This window comes from Denticeps clupeoides, chromosome 4, assembly GCF_900700375.1.
Source record: "Denticeps clupeoides chromosome 4, fDenClu1.1, whole genome shotgun sequence".
Lineage (NCBI taxonomy): Eukaryota > Metazoa > Chordata > Actinopteri > Clupeiformes > Denticipitidae > Denticeps > Denticeps clupeoides.
In genome coordinates, this window is record NC_041710.1 from 18,585,011 (window position 1) to 18,604,860 (window position 19,850).

General features: G+C 43.1%; 1 protein-coding gene across 2 annotated transcripts in view; it reads left to right on the top strand.

Moving 5' to 3' along the window:
• The window catches only part of ppp2r3a (protein phosphatase 2, regulatory subunit B'', alpha), a 62,385-nt gene that overhangs the window by 25,177 nt on the left and 17,358 nt on the right, over positions 1-19,850 (top strand). For both annotated transcript variants that reach the window (XM_028975530.1, XM_028975531.1), the window contains exon 3: positions 7,853-10,497. In XM_028975530.1, coding sequence (XP_028831363.1) covers positions 8,371-10,497 — 2,127 coding nt within the window. In that variant the 5' untranslated portion in view covers positions 7,853-8,370. The remainder of the gene's footprint in view (positions 1-7,852; positions 10,498-19,850) is intronic.

The following is a 19,850-nucleotide window of genomic DNA, read 5'->3' on the forward strand; positions in this document are numbered from 1 at the left end:
CTCCTTGAGAGGACTCGTCTGGAACGTGCCAAGTTCCAGGCCCCTTGCTGTCCCCGTGCACTGGAGTTCTGCCCTGCTGTTTGGCTGGCTGCACCTGGCTCTTCTAACAAGGAGAGAAGCTGTTACTACCCGGGCCAAGCATGTCAGTCAAGACCTAAAGCCTCCTCACAGACTAACCAGCATTTAAAATACCAATTTAAAGTAGGAAATGTACAATTCTAAAATCGTTGTTGAAATAGCAGTTTTTGACTTGCTTTCTTTTTTGACCTAATAAAATGTACTATAAAAAGTGAACACTGGCTAAACTTAAAAAAATGTAAGTAATCTGTCACACCTAATATTTTAGCATTGATGTAATGTAAATAGAACATGCTACTGCAGGTTTGATTGGTTTATTTACATGAAGTGAAAGTGAAGTGATTGTCAATGTGAAACACTGCAGCACAGCACACGGTGACACAATGAAATGTGTCCTCTGCTTTTAACCATCACCCTTGGTGAGCAGTGGGCAGCCATGACAGGCACCCGGGGAGCAGTGTGTGGGGGCAGTGCTTTGCTCAGTGGCACCTCAGTGAGGGATTCGAGCCGGTAACCTTCAGATTACGGGTCCGCCTACTTACCCGCTAGGCCACCACTGCCCCTTTATGTCAAAACTAAATTAATAGGTGTTGACTTTTTTTTCAGAGTAGCTGTTCGGCTCTGGGGAGCAGCTAGAATGTGGACAATTTTTGAACGGTGGGACAGAAACAACCAGTTCCCCTTGTCTCCCACCATGGATAATAGTTGCATCTTTGTAAATCTGGGAACGTTGCAGTCCCGGTTCTATTCCTTGCCCCCTCAGTAATCCCCTTTACAGGAACCCACTTGCTATCCTGTGGGGTGCAGTGTCCATTTTGGAACATCAGTGGGTCTAGCAGGCTATTAGACAGTCGGTGCTGGGACTGGTTTTTGATAAAGCGAGGGCTACCTGTTGCCGTATTGGAGCGCCCCTGTAGTTGAACTCTGAAAGGCAGACAGGATATCAGATGGATATTTCTATTCTCAGATAACCCTCTTGTTTAAATCAGAGCCTCAGAATGTCGACTTTAACCGCGCTACATGTTCTCCGGGCAGCGGGTGAGTCAGCAGGGCTTTGGATTCCCGTCCGGAACACTGATGTGTCCATCTCGGCAGCGTGTGTCATCAGAGCGCTGGTCTGCTGTGGCTGTCTGTCACTGGAATCTGATGCCAGCGCTATCCTCTCGCCAGAGGTGGTAAGGTGCTGTCACACTAGGGACCTGTCTCAGGTTACTGCCAGTTGGGCGCCAGTCTCTCAGGGATGTTTTGATTGTCCCATCTAAACTGTAGTCATGTCCTGAGTTATGGATGCATTTTATGAGGAGTTCTTTGAGGGCTGAGGTTCATTTAGTTAGGGTGATCTTGTGATTTTGAATGAAATGAGTTCCATCTGTGGTGGAACTAAGTAGAACAATACAATGCAGTAGCATATATTTGGCTTCTGCTGTCGGGGATGGTGTGTGCCCTTTTTCTGACATCTGTTTTTAAATATCACCCAATAATATCCTCTAACACAACCCTTCATTGGTTGTCCTTAGCGCTGATGCGAGATCCCACAGCACACTGGCTCTGTTTTGTGTCAGGGGGTTGGGAAGGTGTGATATGTAGTTATTATTAGGGAAGTGTTGACTTCCTTTCTGCCACCGAGGGCTATACTGGGCGCAGGCTGCAGTGGGAGGGCCGCGGACGGACGGGCCGGTGGCCTGCCAGCACTCAGCTCTGGTCCAGGCTTGAGTCTGAGCCAGAGGCCTCAGGGACGGACTGGTTCCCATGCTGCCTGCGCCTGTTATGTCAAGGGCTTCGAGAGCCTGGTAATTGGCCAGTCTCCTAAAAATCTCTCTGGAGGGTAAAAGGAGTTGGACAAAGAGAAAAAAAAAAGTCAACTAGTATCTTATTTATTGATCGTTCTGTTCATTGAATTTAGTTCAGACTTGACCACAAAGGGCCCTGCTTTCTTGATTTCTTTCTTTGGTAATTTCCTCTTCTGTCTATCTTGCTTATTTCCTCATGTTGTCCCGCTGCCAGGGAGAGGAAACTCGGGGCCCTCAGGCTTTAAGGTGGTGCTTTGAAGTGGCACAACTGAGCAAGCAGCACCCTGTGGAGGGTACGTAGATGACGTGGGACCAGATAAGATAACATCAGACGGAGGCAGAACGTCATTGTGGCATGGCTGTCATGCATATGCCACTAGTGCTGCCGCCACCACCATGGTGGTTTTGGTAGGGACTTGTCAGAGCTTCCTCTATTGTGCCAGATCTTCCTCAGGGATAAGCTTGTGCTCTGGCTTGCAGGCAGCGGTGCCTGATGGTGCAGGGATCTGATGTCTTCATTCAGCACTGAATAGAAAACCCACTCAGCTCCCTGGGCACCAGTTCCAGTTTTTTTTTTGTCTTCTGCCGAGACAATAGAAAACTAATTAAAATTAAACATAGCTTCACAATGGGAAAACCACAGACTGTAATTTGTGTGTGTTTTGTCACACCGTCTGTAGGTTTGAGGTGTGTGTTAGTGTCCCGCTGATTTCTCTAGGACGCAGCAATAGAATGAGGAAATGAATAATATATAAGATTATAGAATTAGGTCACTGAATAAATTCTTTTTATTCTGTAAACAAGAGAATCCTGGTGGGGAAAGAAATAGTGACACTCTTCTGCACTTTATATATTTATGTAAGATGGCATTTTGGCAAGATGTAGCAATTTGAAGTCACATAAAAAAAGTCTTAGCCATTTTAAAGTGTTAAAGTTAAAGTTAGAGGTGGGATGAGAGTCCCGGGACGGGACACACTGCAATTTTCTTTGTTCATTCTGCATGTCCAGGTGGGGAAAGAAAAGGAAACTGTCTTTCACGGACATCCGAAATGTTCACTGTAATGACAGCAAACAGACAGGCCCATTCCTGTATTCTCACAGTGTCACCAATTTCAGCTGATCAGCAGCACACAAACTGATGTCGTCTGACACGAGACACACACTTGTCTTTAGCTGCCAGCAAACGCGCCTATTCCCAAAGTGATATAATGGTATGGAACATGGAGGAACTAACTTTTTCAACTGGTGCAAAGCGTGGGGTCACATTCACTAGTAAAAGTATTTAGGTAAATAGTTGGTAGTAATCTGTACGTTAACTACCTGTAAGAAGAGAAACAAACTGCCCTTTTTGTTGGTCTGTAATTGTTTTTGTCTTAAGTGATTAAAAAAAAGTTTTATGTCAGGATCCAGTCTGTGTTTGTCCTGCGTTGCTAAGTTTCCTTATTGTTCATAAGTTTCATTATTGTTCATAAGTTTCCTTATTGTTCCGAATGGCGCTGTGCCATTCGGAAGGACTGCCCTCAGTGTAATTACTCAAAAGACAAAAAAAATTACAGCCCTCACACAGTGTTGGATTGTTGGATGATATAAACCCACTCCTCTAAATATGTCACATGCACAAAGCACAAGCCGTGTTGCCAGACACAATCCTCCAAATTGTGCCAAATCACATACAAAACTTCCAAAACTCCAGCCTTCAAACCGTTCAACTCAAACAATTGACTCAAATGTGGTGAAATCACCTCTACACTACCGTGGCTGGTAAAATTGGTTGAGTGCCTAGTGATTAGTGTTTATTTGATCGACATTGATGTGATTTATTACCATGCAGTATATTAGGAGTCTAATCTGCTCCACTGTAAGTCACTGTGTTCCCCAGAAAACATTCAAACGCATGCACATACACAAGCTGTGATGCAAACAATCACAAATCTGTTCCATGGTAAAGGGTTTGTTGCTTGAATTACTTTGTTTTTGTCTGTTATGAAAATTCTGAATCTGCAAAAGATTTAAAATCTCTTTTAGCTGCCCTGGCTGAGTTCAGCTGTTTTTTTTTTTTTTGTCCCCATGTAATTCTCATCATTGGGCTGAATGTACATATTGTACTGAAGAGAATGGCTGCTTTCCTTCCCCTCTCTTCTAATGCTTTCCTTATTGTTTTTAAGCTGGCCAATCCTCCCTCCCGGGCGAAAGTCATTACTCCGGTGAGGTGTGCTGTGCAGCCCCCATTCTGGTTGGCAGTTCATGATAAACAACAAGACCAGGCATGACTGCCTGAGAGTGCCGCACGCATGGACCTCCATGACTTTAACCAAACCCTCCCCAACAGCCCGTTCCACTTTCTGGCACTTTTGGGGCCTGCTTGGCTCTGCTGGACCTCTCAGCTATGGCTCCCTGGGTGTGCAGGACAGGCAGAATGGGCTGGCAGGGTGTGATTTATTGCTCCAGAGGGCCAAAGTAACAAGATCTACCTCCTTGCTGAGACTCCGGCATTTGAGCCGTTATATCCCCATTTATGGGAGAAGCGACAGTATCTTTGCAGTGCTTCTGCTGTCAGTGTGGGGGGTAGAAGGATTCTTAAGAGTACATGTGGCTTGCTTTGTGGGCTGAAAAGGTTATGATGCAATTAATAGAGAATGGGTGTACAGTGGGGTGCACAATAAGTGATGATAATGAAACCACAAACAGAGGCTTTTACACTCACAACAGAGTCGCACATTCTCCAGTCTCCTCTATTCTTAGACTGCTGGCACCAAAGCCTGTCTCTCCTGGATCACATTCACTGTGGGAGGTACTCATCAAGAGGAGTTTGTGTGTATGTGTATGTGTGTGTGTATTTGCAAGCACGCAGTCATAATGAAAAATGCTTGAAACTCTAAATTACGATGAAGATCTTACAGCAAACAAATGGCAATTGAAAGAAAGCCAGATGCAACAAACAAGCCATTTGAAAGAAATCTGACCTTCATAAAAAATGTAGATGGGCATCTTGAATCAATCAACCAATTTCAAAATAACATTAGAGTAACATTGGGATCAGAAACAGTGTTTGAATTGTGATTAAATTAGAATGCAGGTAAAATTAATATTTTTCCCTTTTTAAATAGCAACAGCGATGCTCTGTAGTTGTATTTGCAACTCAGGAAGCTGGATGGACTCCACTAACAAAGGCTCATGACTATCCCAGCTGGGTTTTCCAACCTTTAAACTGGAGTGTGTTCAAATCAGTGTGACATCATTCTCTACTTTATATAAAGAAGGACCACTACATGGATTCAACATATAGATATTATTCCAAACTGTGTTAAATGGACTTTTCTCTGTCTTGGCTGGTAGTTGGTGGAACGAACTTCCACTAGATGTTCAGCTGAGTCATTTAAGATCTTCAAACGCAAGCTCAAAACATTCCCTTTCAGAAAATATTTAGACTAAAAAGAGCTCTTACGTACACTTCTATATATAAAAAGGTTGTGTTCTGACATGTTAAGTGAATGGCATTTACAAATCAGGTCCTTGCGAAACAAATGAGGGATTTCAATGACGAATATTTTAAAGCACTTATGCAAGTTGCTCTGGATAAGAGCATCTGCCAAATGCTTTAAATGTAAATGGAAGGTCAAGTAAATTAATAGGAGTGCATGTATGTTAAATCCTAATTTAAATCAAATACTGTTCAGCCAGCAGGTCTGCAGAGTGTGGATTATGGGAGGATGAGTTAACCATCAGTCTCATTCTAAAACACCTTTTTGAAGATGTTCTTTGTTCAATTTCGCTCATCAGACACTTGTTTTGGCATGTCCCATGTGGTGATCAGTTTGACCTCTTTTCAGCGTGTGCAGCACATGCTGTGAAACTTAAGCAGGGAGAGGCTTTTGCTTTGTTATATTATTTACTCAGACCACTCCTTCGCAGAGCATGAGAGCTCCTCCAAAGAAATAGGGTCTGTTCTAATGTTTTTTTCCCAGCACCCCTTTGCTACTGAATACATATTTGACCCTTGCAGTTGATTTGCTTTGCAAATGCATGCGTGAAGGAAGGATGCAAAATTAATATCTGTGCAGATTTGTTCTGATATTGTCATTCCGTTGTAATACTAAGATTTTGTGGCCATAACTGGTGATTACTACAAAGCGCAGCATGGAACTGTGAGGTACAGAGGCCTGGACTTGGTGGCTTACCAACCTGGAATGAAGCAGACACTGTTCTGCGGTACAGTAACAATGGTGCAGGCAGTCCAAAAAATATGCAGGTGGGGCACAGAGAGACACACACACAAAAAAAAACTTCTCTAGATGCTTTTTCCAGGTGCCACCTCTTTCAGGGCCTTGCTATGATATCTAGCCACAAGCAGGATTTTTTTTCTTTAGTAAATGAATTCTCAGCAGCGTTTCTGTGTGTAATAACTTTTAAAATGCTGCACTTAACATGAATAATTATCATAATAAACAATGTGTTGTGTTTATGTTCAGTTGAGAGTAATAGACCAATTTGGCCATTGTGGATAGTACATTATTCAGCCTACACAGCATGTTCTAGTGTAAACAAACAACAGCACATATTAATTCAAGGTCAGCTTGGTTGACCTTTCACTCCCTATGGTGGCATTTTCTCATCTGCATGTCAGAATTTGCCCCCTGTGCTTTAAACATGATGATTGCTTTTTTGCAGGGTTTTTATGAGCTGAGTGTGTTTGGTGGGACATGGTGGAATGTGAACTCACCTTCACTGCTGTTGCACTGAGACATAAAAAATGGAATAAAAAATTCAAGCAGACAGTGAGTGAGAGATAGTGAGAACATAATATCTATTATTCAATATCTAATATTCAAAACCACACTTCATTCAGTGTGGGAATTCCATGTTGCCAAGCCACATTTTGACTTTGATCACTGAAAGCCTTACTTTTAGGAAATAAGAAAGTTTTCACACTAACTCACTATCCATGAATGGGACACTGGTCACATGGCAAGTCAAAAACCCAATGCAGGGCCCGCACAACATTCACACCATTAACTTAAACACTCAGTCTTAACCAATTTAGAGTCACCAATCCTCCAATCATGCACACCTTTGGGTGCCTAGAGCAAACCTGGACAAACAGGCGGAGAGCATGCAAACTTTGCCCAACTTTGGTGGTCCTGCACCAACTTTGCTAATTATACAACAGGCTATACTATAGACTTCAGATAACTGCATCAAAGTCTTAAATGTCTTTAGCTGAGGTTGTTTGGCTGCTGCCATGTTCTGGTGATTTAAAACAAATTTTGTTTTAGTCTTTTCTGTTCTTTTTCTTGAACATCCAATTTTATCATTCTTTTAGGTATCAAATCAGGGAGTGAAATGCTCTGTAACTAAAGAAGAAAGGATTTGTCTGCAGAGAACCCTATGAACTCACTCATAAATATGCAGCACCAAAGAGAGGACCACTATGTAATGCCATTTATTTCACCTTCGTGACCCATGCAGTTTATGGTGAAGAGTTTTTCCTGCCCTTTGATATTCAGAGCAGCACTAGATCACTGCACAAGTGTGTGGCTGGAGGCTATCAGGACTCAATGAAGCAGGAAGTTTGCTGTGGTTTACAACCTACACGATAAATGTCTAAGCCTCTTTTATTCCTGTAGTCACCCGGCCCACTGAAGGAGAAATAACACAACCTATGCATTTCACAGTGCTCTTTAAGGTCTACTGTCACATCTTCATTCCTTCGAATGTGGTGTAACTTGCTGTTAATGAAGTGTAGATAAGATGTAATGTCCTTGTGACTGCCATTGCCATTCATCTGAGTTTGATAACTAGAGATTGCTAAGAAGTTGATTACCTAGTTCCCTGTGATGTGTATTTTCAGTAGCATAAAGCAGCGTAAAACATGTTGCAGTATACAACAATTTCAAGGTTCAAGGCATTGGGTCACATATCCTCACTCCAGTATTTGGCTATTTTCAGGACATTCTATGCACTCATCCAGGTCCATTTTCTTTCAGGTGCTGTTCATGTTGGTTTCACAAAGATCTTCAGAAACAAGGTGGTGACAGCACAAGAGCCAGAGAGAGGAGCTGTTGCACCTGTGAGACACATCAACTCTACTGTCACCAGGTGGTCTGTTGCCTTCAGCAGATGAGAAAAAAGAGAGCAGAGGACATGTTCATGCCCGTGGGCCAGGGCCTTCCACAACTGGGATGATCTTCACAGTTGTAGGCAGGCCTATCAATAGGCCTCTAAGCCCATATTTGAAAAATGGATAGCATTGTCATGGTGCCTCACACTATAATTAACCTTTTTACAACTCTAGTGCACTGGCTAAGGATTGAAAAGTTTTTTTTTTTTACTGGGGGGAAAATGTATTTTTATCTTGCCTAATCCAGAGAAAAGATTTTTTTTGGAATCTTGTTGCAAGATGCCTGATCAGTTAATAATGTCTCTGCTATTGTATATGCAGTTTTAAAAATATATGTGTGTTTAATGCATTAATTAAAAAAGGATTGTTACCGGGATAAAGACCATGGCAGCAACATATCGCATTATAATCAGCAGTATTAACTGTTACAATAGCGTGGTGATAGATCGAAGGGTCCAACACACTGTACATTACTGCAATGGTCCCTGTGGGGCCCTCAAACATGGACTGAACTGCACTGTGGCCCACCGCAGCACCTGTGCTGAGCTCTTGGAAGCCCCCTATCCCACCTTACACTCTTTAGTCCCCCATGAGCCCACCAGCAAATCACTGGACAATGGGAATAGTGGCCCAGGGACCCTCTTTGATGACTACCATCAGGCCATCCCTGGAAGACTTAAGAAGGGATCTATCACGCAGAGCACAGGTAGCCTGAAGGACATTACAGGTGAGGCTATTAACCTAGCAAGTGGCAAGATAAAGGAATTTTCATTTGAGAAGATCAAGTACTCCTCCAGCCATGTCACTTTCCGCAAGGGCCGCAAAGTGAGGCCAGACTCCTTTAGCAGGAGGTCCACTGACCTAGACATCATCTATGGCCACTTCAGTGGTAATGATGAGAATTGCCCTCCATTTGGTCTTCTGCAGAAGTCAGTGTTAGAGGAGCACAAGCTGAGTCGCAGCACTTCTTTGGAGCACAATCTTAACAATGTTGCGACAGTCTATCTGAACAGCCTCACAGAGGAGAACTTGATAGCTCGTATTCTGGAGAAGACCAAGACAGACAGTAATGCATCTGGTGAGGACATCAGAGCGTGTCTGGATATCTTGCTCAAGTGTTCTGAAGACCTAAAAAAGTGCACTGACATCATCAAACAGTGCATAAAGAGGAAGTCCATGGGGGGTGATGCTGATGGTGATACAACCAACCCAGAGACCATTTATAAGAACGTTATGTCACGATTGTCCAGCTATCTGAAGAAATTGCCTCTTGAGTTTGACCAAGGAAGGTCAGAGCACAATGACTTGGCAGAGCTGCTCAGCACCCTACATGGGTTGCAGCAAGGTCCTTTCTCACCAATCTTCAACAACGAGCAACCACCTCGCTATGAAGATGTCGTTCAGTCCCCTCCTCCATCCAAAGCTCAGCCAAATTCCTCTTCTTCCACAACTTCCTCTTCATCCTCCCAAACTGATCCCCACGAAATACAGAGGGACTTCACTGAAAATGCAAAATTTGTCCAGAACCATGTTGGTATATCGGCTCGTGTTACTTCGACTGCCAATGGATTGCAGACTAGCTCTCCTGCTTCTTCATCTGGCACCCTGTCACACTTGAACAATCACCATGATGCCTTCCCATCCACTAACTCCCTTTTATCTGGCAGCAGTGACAGCATCTGTAAGGACACCATGGAAGCATTGTACATAGAGGAAGATTCTGATGTGGGCAGGCTTCCTGCCAGAGGGATGCGAGGGGACCGGAATGATCTAACTAGTCCAGGCAGCACAGGCCTAGAGGCAGATAAACCTTCTGAAACCATTAGAAATGGACTTAGACATCAACCAAAAGCTGTACCTGATTCTGGCCCGTATTTGCCTAGTAGGAATATGAGTGCAGATCTGAGGTCTTTCCCAAGGCTTACCTCCCGGAGTGCACAGAGCGGAAGTGAGGACATTGACAAGCTATTATTGGACCTGGAATGTCTTTCACAGAACATGCAGAAGGAACCTCCACTGCCTCCCAAACTTAGGGCCCCAGGGCTGAGAACTGGATGCCACCAACAAACAGTGGGACCTCAGAACTTAAGCAGCTACGGCCCTGTTGACAAAACTGCCACAGAAACTCCAGTTGGTACTCTACCCAAGGCACCAGAAGCCTGCGGTGGTACTCAAGAGTCAAATGAAGAGGATGATGGTGCACTATTGCTGAGGATACTAGAGAGCATTGAGAGCTTTGCTCAGGAGCTGGTGGAGAGCGGAGCGGGTAAGGGAGCGCAATCAAAGGAATGGGAAGTGATGCGTCTTCTCCAGGACACATTGACCACCACCACCAAAATGGAGGCAATGCCAGAGGCAGCCCCTGCCCCAGCTTCGATCCAAGCACCTGTCACCATAACATCTGGAACGCCCATCAGTGTCTCTGAACCCCTCCCTTCCACAACCTTGGTGCCAGAAGTGAGAGAGACTGGTTCAACCTTGCTGATCCAGCAGACACCTGAAGTTATAAGGGTGAGTGAACATTGCCTCATTATCAACAGTACCATCTCCCTAAAGATGGCATTTAGAACAAAATAATTCGCTTTTATTTCATATCTTGGCAACATCCTTATCACATGGCTTACAGCTTCATAATCCCAGAAACAGTGTTTTGTGCAAATGTAATTTTACTATCTGCTGTGCAGGAAAATGAAGAATTCTCCGTAGATCTTTGCAGTAATTTGCTATGCCTATAAGAATATAATAATAATAAAAAAAGAAATTATAATACTATTATTAATAAATTATTATTCATGAAGATTACATACTTTTAATTTAGAAGAATATACTGTACATAAATATGATATACTCCACACTGTACTCCACATATTCTGCATACAACACGTTTATTTGGCTTCTGTGTGCATGCATTTAGTTATATATGAGTTATGGCAGTCATGATGCTTGATCGCAAAGAAGTTATCAAATGATGGTGTAGTCGATGGTGGCAGGCTGTGAAAGCAGCTTCGGGTTTGGTTTCCTGTGGGAATGAATGACTGTCAAGCGTGATTAATTTCACCCGTATATGATGGCAGCTGAAAATACATAATCAATGACAACAGGAGCCCTGGGACGTCCCCTTTTAGCATAGTTTTCTTATGATGGCCCAAATTAATATTTTCAATACTTGTGTGGAACATAAACCGTTCACATCTTTAGCCCCCACCCCTGCCACTCTGGGTTTCTTTTGCATGCTCAGTTCAATGTGGTCAACACAAATCAACAATGCCACACCAGCTGTCTGCCACCAAACTATATTTATGAGGTTGCCATGACACCTGTCACAAGTGGGACCCCCATGATGACGCTGGTTTACCCGTCCTCTTCTAGTTGCCTATTTTGGTACACCCATATCTGCATTCACTCTGAGCATAAAGAGGAACTCCATCCTTGAGTTGCTCAGCCAAACAGGCCAGGTGGCAGCTGCTATTGGGTTGGGGTGAGAAGGGCACCTGTGACTAAGGGGACGGCTGCTTTTTTGCCTCGTTGGCAGATTGTGTGGCCCTATTAGCAAGAGGTGTGAACTAAGTTGGACTGTTAAGTTTAGCCCCCCACCCTCAACCTCCCTTCCTGCCATACCTCCTGCTGACTGTAATAATGAATGCATTCTCGTCACACCCCCAGGTGCCAGGGCAAGTATTAAGCCGCTGTACATTGGTGGCAAGTGCTGAGTGCTGTTCTTTGCTCATCAGGCCTCCTGTTTATGTTGTTCAACTTATGACAAGGCAGTATTTTTGGAAAAGGACATGCCGATGCTGTGACAGTGACAAGCAGTGACATGTTTAAGATATTAAGATTAACATGACATGACAGGATTTCTTAGCTATTGCGTTTTTCTTATCCTTGCATGCTCACTCGACCCTGGAAGGGAGTCCCTCTCTGACTCACTCCTTTCCAAGGTGGAGTTTTTCCTGTGCAGAAAGGGTCAAAGTGTGGGGCGTGCAAACTATGGGCTTGTCAAACCCCATTGAGACAATCTGTATGTGATTTTGGTATATGTTGTTGTTGTATTAGTTTGGTTTCATCGCTTTCTTTTGTTTAGGGATGTTTTATGGTGTGTCACATTTGAAATATACATTTATACCAGTTTAGTATCAATTTTGAAAAAAAACATTGATACTTGCTATGAAGAGTCTTGCTCTTAGAGACAAGCCCTGTCATTGGTCAATGTGTTATTTTGGGACAGGTTAGTGTTGTTGTAGCCATGCAGATGGTGCCAATAGGTCGCAGGAGCAGCAAAGCCTGTTGGCACCAGAAGTGTGAATGGTGTTGATTTGCCCGGGGCCAGCCATCTCTCCTCTCCTCCATGTTCCATCTTCTCTCCATCACCTTCTTGTCATCCAGAGACAAAGGTGTCAGAGGGCCTAAATATGTTTACCCTCCTTGCACACCCCCACCCCAACGGCATACTATGGCATTCCACTTAGACTCACTGACGCCGTGGGGAAAACGGATCCAGGGGTGGTGCAAGGGTCACTGCTAAGTTTGGGTGCAGATTTTGAGAACCTGACCCCCCTCCCCATCTCTGGCACATACTCACTGGGGTGGCTATACAAATAAGCAGCCTCATGCCAACAGGTCTGCCCAATGCCCCAATTAAACTACGTGCTGCGAATCATGAAGGGCAAATAGCGCACAAAAAATGCATATGGCCCATATCCTTACTCCTATAAATAATTCTCAATGTTGATCTTAACTGAACTTCGCAGCATCTGTCATGAAAGGCTCTGGTTTATTTAGGCGTCCTGGAGTGTGACTCCATAGGACTCCAAAAGAAGCTAATAAGGGTTCCGTCCCCCATTTTTTGCTTAATCACTGTTGACAGGGTAATCCTGTGACCTCCAGGCTTCAGGCCATTTCCTCCCTCTGGTAGAATATAATCCAGTCACAGCAAAAGCATGGAGGGGCCCACTGACGGATGTGCACATTTTAACTACTCATGAAATATGCCGCCTTCAAGACGTCAAGACAACTTCAGAGTGCAAACGTGGGTCTTGCGAGATTTTTCTCCTCCTGAGGTTTAAGATTGGATGCAGCGTCTTGTCTTCCTGCCATGTTGCTGACAGACAATATGACCTTTCTCTGCACCTGTCGGGAAGTGATATTCATCTGCAGGATGACAGGGATCCCAGGCTCGGCTATTGAAATGTTGCAGGCCGTATAAATCTGGAAGATACCTTTGCAAGTCATAGAGACCTGGCCAGTTTCAAGACATAAAAATGTGAATTTTTCTACACATCCTGCTCAGGATGCCCTTCCTCGATACAGAATATAAACAATACAGTGAGGTTTAAGACTTTCACCCAAACCTATTAGACAGTGCATTAGCCGAACCCAAACTTTTTGCATTAGACACAGACAAAACAGATTCTGCACAATTACTTATACTACAATTCACATGAGCATCAGATTCCTCTCGGTCTACTGCATGATTAATGTCATTTAATCTGACTCAGCCGCTGAGGAGGACCTAATGGATTGCTCTGTCTTTGGTAACCTCACTTTCCCCCACTATGGCCTAATGAGAACTGTTTTACAATTTGTTTTGTTTTTTCACCTTTCTCACCCTCCGGTATGAATGCTACATGAGCAATGCTACTCTAGAAATCTGAGGAGAGAATGAGCTGAGAAGAGCAAGGATGAACAATTACTGCAGCTGTCTTCTGCAAAGGAACAAATCAAGCTCAAACGCCTTTTGCTAAATAGTACTACTAATGCAATAAAGAAAATTATTTGAGCTAAATATAGCTGGTATACCTGCATTCAGTGTAAACTCTCAATAAAATGCTTTCTTCACCGGGCCCAATGTTTAGGCTAAAGATCGCGAAGAGACATGTATTGTCTCCCGGAATAGGTAAAGAGATTATTAGAGAGTTTGTTTTTCGACTCGTAGTGGAAGAAAAAGACACGACGGGACAAAATGCACGAGACGTAGGGAGAAAGGAAGGTGGAATGAAGCAGGCCCCATACCTCCCCTTCTGCATGGGGCCCTTGTTTGCCAGAGCTTGTTTGCTCTAGGTCAGTAGAGAATTACATCACCTCCATGACTGCCCTGTGCAACAGGAACTGAAGTCACAGCAGAAACCCCCCCCACCTCGCACCACACACACACACACTCAGGAAGCTCCCTAGCCCCGCTAAACAGAGCAAGGTGGTTTCCAGTCTTGGAACTTATTTTGCCAGAGTGGTACTAGACCAAGCGTATTAGTACTAGTAGCATTGTAGTACGCCCTCTTCAGCAAGTCGCCGTCCTCCTCAAAATAGAAACTTTTATTGGCTTTTTTATTGGCTTTGCAATGAAATACTACGCCACTGATATTAAATGATAATGTGCGACAGACTTTGCTGAATAGTAATCATTTGCGGAGTAGTATAAAGGCTTCAGTATCATTGAAGCCATGTTACGTAGTGAAATTAATAAACCGGAAGACCCAAAAGGACCCTAATTTCACATTTTAAAAGGGTTTTGTTTCCCACCTGAGTTTATGCTGTCTGTCTAGTTTTTCATTTACTCACCCTGCCCCCTCATGCTCAACATTACACATGATTTTGTGTGTGTTTCAGAAGTGGAAAGAATTCCAGTGAAATGGCAATACGCTTTTGACCAACAAAAAAAATAAACAGTTTGAAAATACTTGACTGGTTTATATACTATTTTTTTAATCTACGTGCACACAGTATATAGACTATTGTTCACCATTATAATTAGGTAGCATTGCTGTTCTGGTGCTAGATTGTCTAAACAATGTAACCCTTTGAGTTTGTCCATTTCTGAATACTTTGTGCATCTGTGACAGTTTAAAGAGAATGCTGAACGGTGTTATGAAGAGCCTTGGGCCTTCCTCCAATTGGCAGTTGTCTGTTGCTTTTTACCTGAATAGCATAATAGGCATGTCTCCTCCAGTTGTGGCCACTGTGCACCTAATAAGGACTCAATTTTAGTGGAGATTTTCTAGGGGCAGTGGTGGCCTAGCCCCGTAATCAGAAGGTTGCCGGTTCGAATCCCGAGCCACCAAGGTGCCACTGAGGTGCCACTGAGCAAAGCACCGTCCCCACACACTGCTCCCCGGGCACTTGTCATGGCTGCCCACTGCTCACTCAGGGTGATGGGTTAAATGCAGAGGACAAATTTCACCGTGTGCACTGTGTGCTGTGCTGCTGTGTATCACATGTGACAATCACTTCACTTCTTCACTTCAGATTACATCAGTACCCAAAATACCTAAACAGGTCAGATGTTGTTCAGTCTGATGTTCTCCTAATATCAGGGCTTGGACACAAAGCATTCCAAAAAAGGCTTTGTGAAAGCACTGTAAAAAGCGAACCAAGGTAGTGACAAGGTTGATAGGATGGGAGCTAAGGAGTCTGTGTTTACGCATATGTGGATGCTGTATCTCAGTCTGGATGGGCTCCCATTTCTGCTGGGCTGCCTGTCAGACGGCGTCTGGGTTTGTGGCGTGGGCAGAATGGTTAGGAAGGCCGCAGCTACTGAAACTTGCTCTGTGTGTGGGTGTGTGTGCACAGTGTGCAGTGTGTTCGGTTCAGCAAGACAAAGTCAGACCTGCTGCAGTCATATTTAATGCACAGGCCTGATTTATCCACACTCTTGATGCCCGGCCGTTGTGGATTATTTGCATTGATTACTGTACACACAATTGCTCAAGTGTCAGCAGTTTTGTAAAGCATGTATGGCCCTTAAAGGCGATGGTCAGCAGCATCTGTCATCATGAAAATGAACCATGGGATAAACTTTGGCACACATTTGGGGCCTTTTTGACTTATTGCTATACTGGAATGTGTAAAATCCAGCCACAAGTCTGTACTTCATATAATTTTATTTGCAAAGACCAAAGTATTACAGCAAAAATCGATGTTGTGCTCTGTTTGGGAATAGCAAAGATGGCAACTGCCTTGTGGTTTAGAGACCTCTGTGTCAGGTATCTTCCCAGAATTTCACATAAACGGAGGAGGGCCGCTGTAAAATACCGGGAAGTTGAATCATGTGGTCGGCAGGGCACAGAGTGGACATACGTCAGCCAAGCTGCCAAAGACTCCAGTAAGGCTAGGAATTTTCGCCGGTCCTGCTTGCTTAGTTGCTTTTTCACTCTAAAACAAGAACAACCTGTTGTGCAGCCAAGGACAAAATGCATTATCCCATGTATTGGATATCTAAGAACGATATGCACAGCTGGAGGTATATAGAGAATGTCATGTAAATGATTGTTATTCACGATGTATAGTTCGCCGGTGATTTTGTAGCCGTTTTGTAGTCTCATGAGAGCAGTGTTTCGTTCAACAGACCTCCCCGAACTCACCAGTTCCAGGAATTCTAACATAATGCATGTACATCAGCCCATATGGATAAACATCTAACATCTAGCAGCAGAATTAGCCCCTCGCCACATAGTGGCAGGGTCTGTGGCACTCGTCAGGCTGCTATCTGCCTAGAGCCGAGGTAGGTTGTTGTTGCAGCTGGTGGGGCGGCTGGGAAAGTGTGAGTGTCCTGACGCTTGACCAGGGGAGGGTTTAAGCTTGGGGTGGTAGTTCAGGTGGGGGGGGTAGCAGGAGAAAGCTGTTGCTGGAGGCCAAAGGGCAAGGAAGGAAAGGGTTGCAAAACAAGGTCTTAGAGTGAAATCTGCGGAGTGGAAACGTGACACTTTCTGAAACGTCAGAACGCGTTGACAGCGAGGCCGACGCTCCCGTGCAGAATGTCCTGGGGGATTAAGACATTATACTCCCGAGGCTGAAGGCCACAAGAGACTACTGAGTAAACCAGGTCTGGCTTGAAGATATTCGGTATCATTTACCAGACTCAGTGACTCAGCATCGGATGATGATTGCAGGTTGATGTGGATAATTATGTAGCAATATGCACAGTTCATACAGTGTTACCAGAAATCCATCCAGGTTAGCAGTCTTCCAGCAGAGACATTCATCATTGATAGTAACAAACATCAACATTTGATCGGCAACACACATTTTGTGGATGGCTACAAATCAGGGTGTGACACCTAGTGGTCAGAAGGCAGAGGTGTTTAAACTCTTTGTCCAAGTGACATCAATTACAGCTGCCTTGGGCTTTAACAAGGATTTTCCTTTAAGCTCTCATAGCCAGTCAGTTGCGTATTTCACTGTCATCGTCTCCTTGGTGCTGCTTAGGCAGAGAGGTCTACTTCAATGGATGTATTAGTCTTGCACCAGACCATTTTCTTGGCTCAGGCTATTTGTATCTGAGGGTCTCCTTTCGTATAAATTTTGTGTTCATAGTTTCTCTAAACTAGTCATGACCAACTTTACCTGTAACCCTAATTTAAAATAATGATCAAATAATGCAAATTTTCAGAAATGAGCAAACTACAAGAGTCATAATTTACTAAAGTTCTGAAAGTTAGTCAATTAAACAGCGCATGTGACAAGATGTTCGTACATAGCAAATGTCACTTTGTTTAAGTAGCTTTTTCTTCATCTCTGAAAGAGCACAGCAACATCCCCTAAAAAAAGACTTCCCTAAAATATAGAAAGTGTACACATATGTGCATGACTAAATGCGTCTTTCTTTCCCAATTTATTCAAACACTATTATACATTATTATTTGATAGTAAATCTGATTTGGCCAGTTTTTTATGCAGATGAAGATACAGATATAATAATATATACAGTGTTGCAATATCGTAAAGGAAGACTAATTTGTTAATCTGAGTTTAATCCAAGCTTTTATTAAACTGGCAAATACTGGGAAATATTTTTTATTAAACTGGGGTTAAACTGTAACTATATCTTTTGTTATATCCTGTTGTTTCATTGCCAGTGGGTACCAACTTATGGAATTGTTAAATGTTTTGTTCTGATGGTTTTAATTTTTAGTGTTAGGGTATTCAGATGATTGGTATGTTTAGAAAGGCATTCATGAAAGTGAAGTGATTGTCGTTATGAAACACTGCAGCACAGCACACGGTGACACAACGAAATGTGTCCTCTGCTTTTAACCATCACCCTTGGTGAGCAGTGGGCAGCCATGACAGGTGCCTGGGGAGCAGTGTGTGGGGACGGTGCTTTGCTTTTGCACCTCAGTGGCACCTTGGTGGATTGGCATTCGAACTGGCAACCTTCTGATTACGTGGGCAGCTTCCTTAACCGCTAGGCCACTGCCACCATTAGAGCATTTTTAACCTTAAATGAGTTGATTTAAGAAAGTGTCTTGTTACATAAATTATAATATGTCATGTAATAAATCTTTGTACTGTTACTTTTGATATTTAAATAGATTCAAAGCCACTTCAGCCACTTTTGAGGCACTTACACTACTTTTTTCCTTGGCAATCTCTTCTTCAGCTCAAGTATATGGTCTGTGTCCACTACTGCTCATACTGTGTGTGTAAATTTGTCATGTGCAGACCTCTAGCTCCATCTGCTGGTGACATCTGTGCCAGTTCATAAATTGTCTCATTTGGGATCAGCGTGTTAGTAGCCTAGTAATACACTCGCCTATGATCCGGAATATCACAAAGTCACAGATTCAAACCCAACTTACTACTGTTGTGTCTTTAACAAAGACACTTAACCCCCGAATGTCTCCAGGGGGACTGTCCCTGTAACTACTGATTGTAATTCATTCTGAATAAGGACGTCTGATAAGTGCTCCTGGGAAATCTCCTGTCGGTGCCTGTTAACTGGAAGGACCCTGTTGTCTGCCTTGACAATATGGTGTGGTAGGGTGGTAGTAGCCTAGTGGGTAACATACTCGCCTATGAACCAGAAAACCCAGGTTCAAATACCACTTACTACCATTGTGTCCCTGAGCAAGACACTTAACCCTAAGTTGCTCCTGATTGTAAATCACACTGGATAAGGGCATCTGATAAATGTTGTAAATGTAAATGTGTGATTTGAATGATTTTTTGCTCTTGAAAAATTAATAAGTTATTTAAATGATAATAATATACATATACATATTTGCCCTTAGTTATTAGAGATTAATGATATAGTTACATTTCCCTTTCCCCTATTTTATTAGGACATTTTTTTGGCTTTCAGCCACAAAACATTTTGCAAGGACATAGTTAACATAGCACCCACTGCACTGACCTCCCTGAAATAGATGGCAATCAACTTGTAAACAGCAGCATGAGGACAACATGCTGAGTGAGAGGAAGAAAACGTTGTCGGGGAGGAATAGAGGAAAGAGTGAGCTGAAAGCAGTGACTGAAAATTGAATAACTGCAGAGTAAAACCTTGAGTCAGAGTTTTAAAATAAAAATGAACAGGTCACATACCAAAGAGTGCTTGTGAGTCTCGAGTTCACAGATCTAGGGATGTGTGCAAAAGGCATAAGTTGTGCAAGGCAAGAAGTCATGTTTCAAAGCTATATGCCACAAGCTCATATTATGGTTTAGGGACATTATACAGCACAGTATTATGCACAATATGACATATAAATATGTAGTAATCTCTCAATAATATCTATATGATATTTACAGTCTCTCAGACTCTATTTAAACCGCCACAAATAGTATAGAAAATGTTTATTCTTATTTTCCAATCTGTATAAGGATTTTTCAGATTTGTGGTTTTCTTTAATAAAAGGTAATAATAGGGTAATAATAGGGTAATAATAATACCCTCCTCAAGTTGTCACATACTAATAAATGTATGGGATTGTGTATATGTGTGTGTTTGCATGTGTGTGCATGTAGAAATAAGGATGCTTTCACAGTAGCACATTTCAAAGTTACTGTCTGAGTTCAGGTACGATGGGCGTCATAAAGGCGATGGCATTTGGTATTTCTATTTTCAAATGGGAAGATTGTGTGTGTGAGTGTGTGAG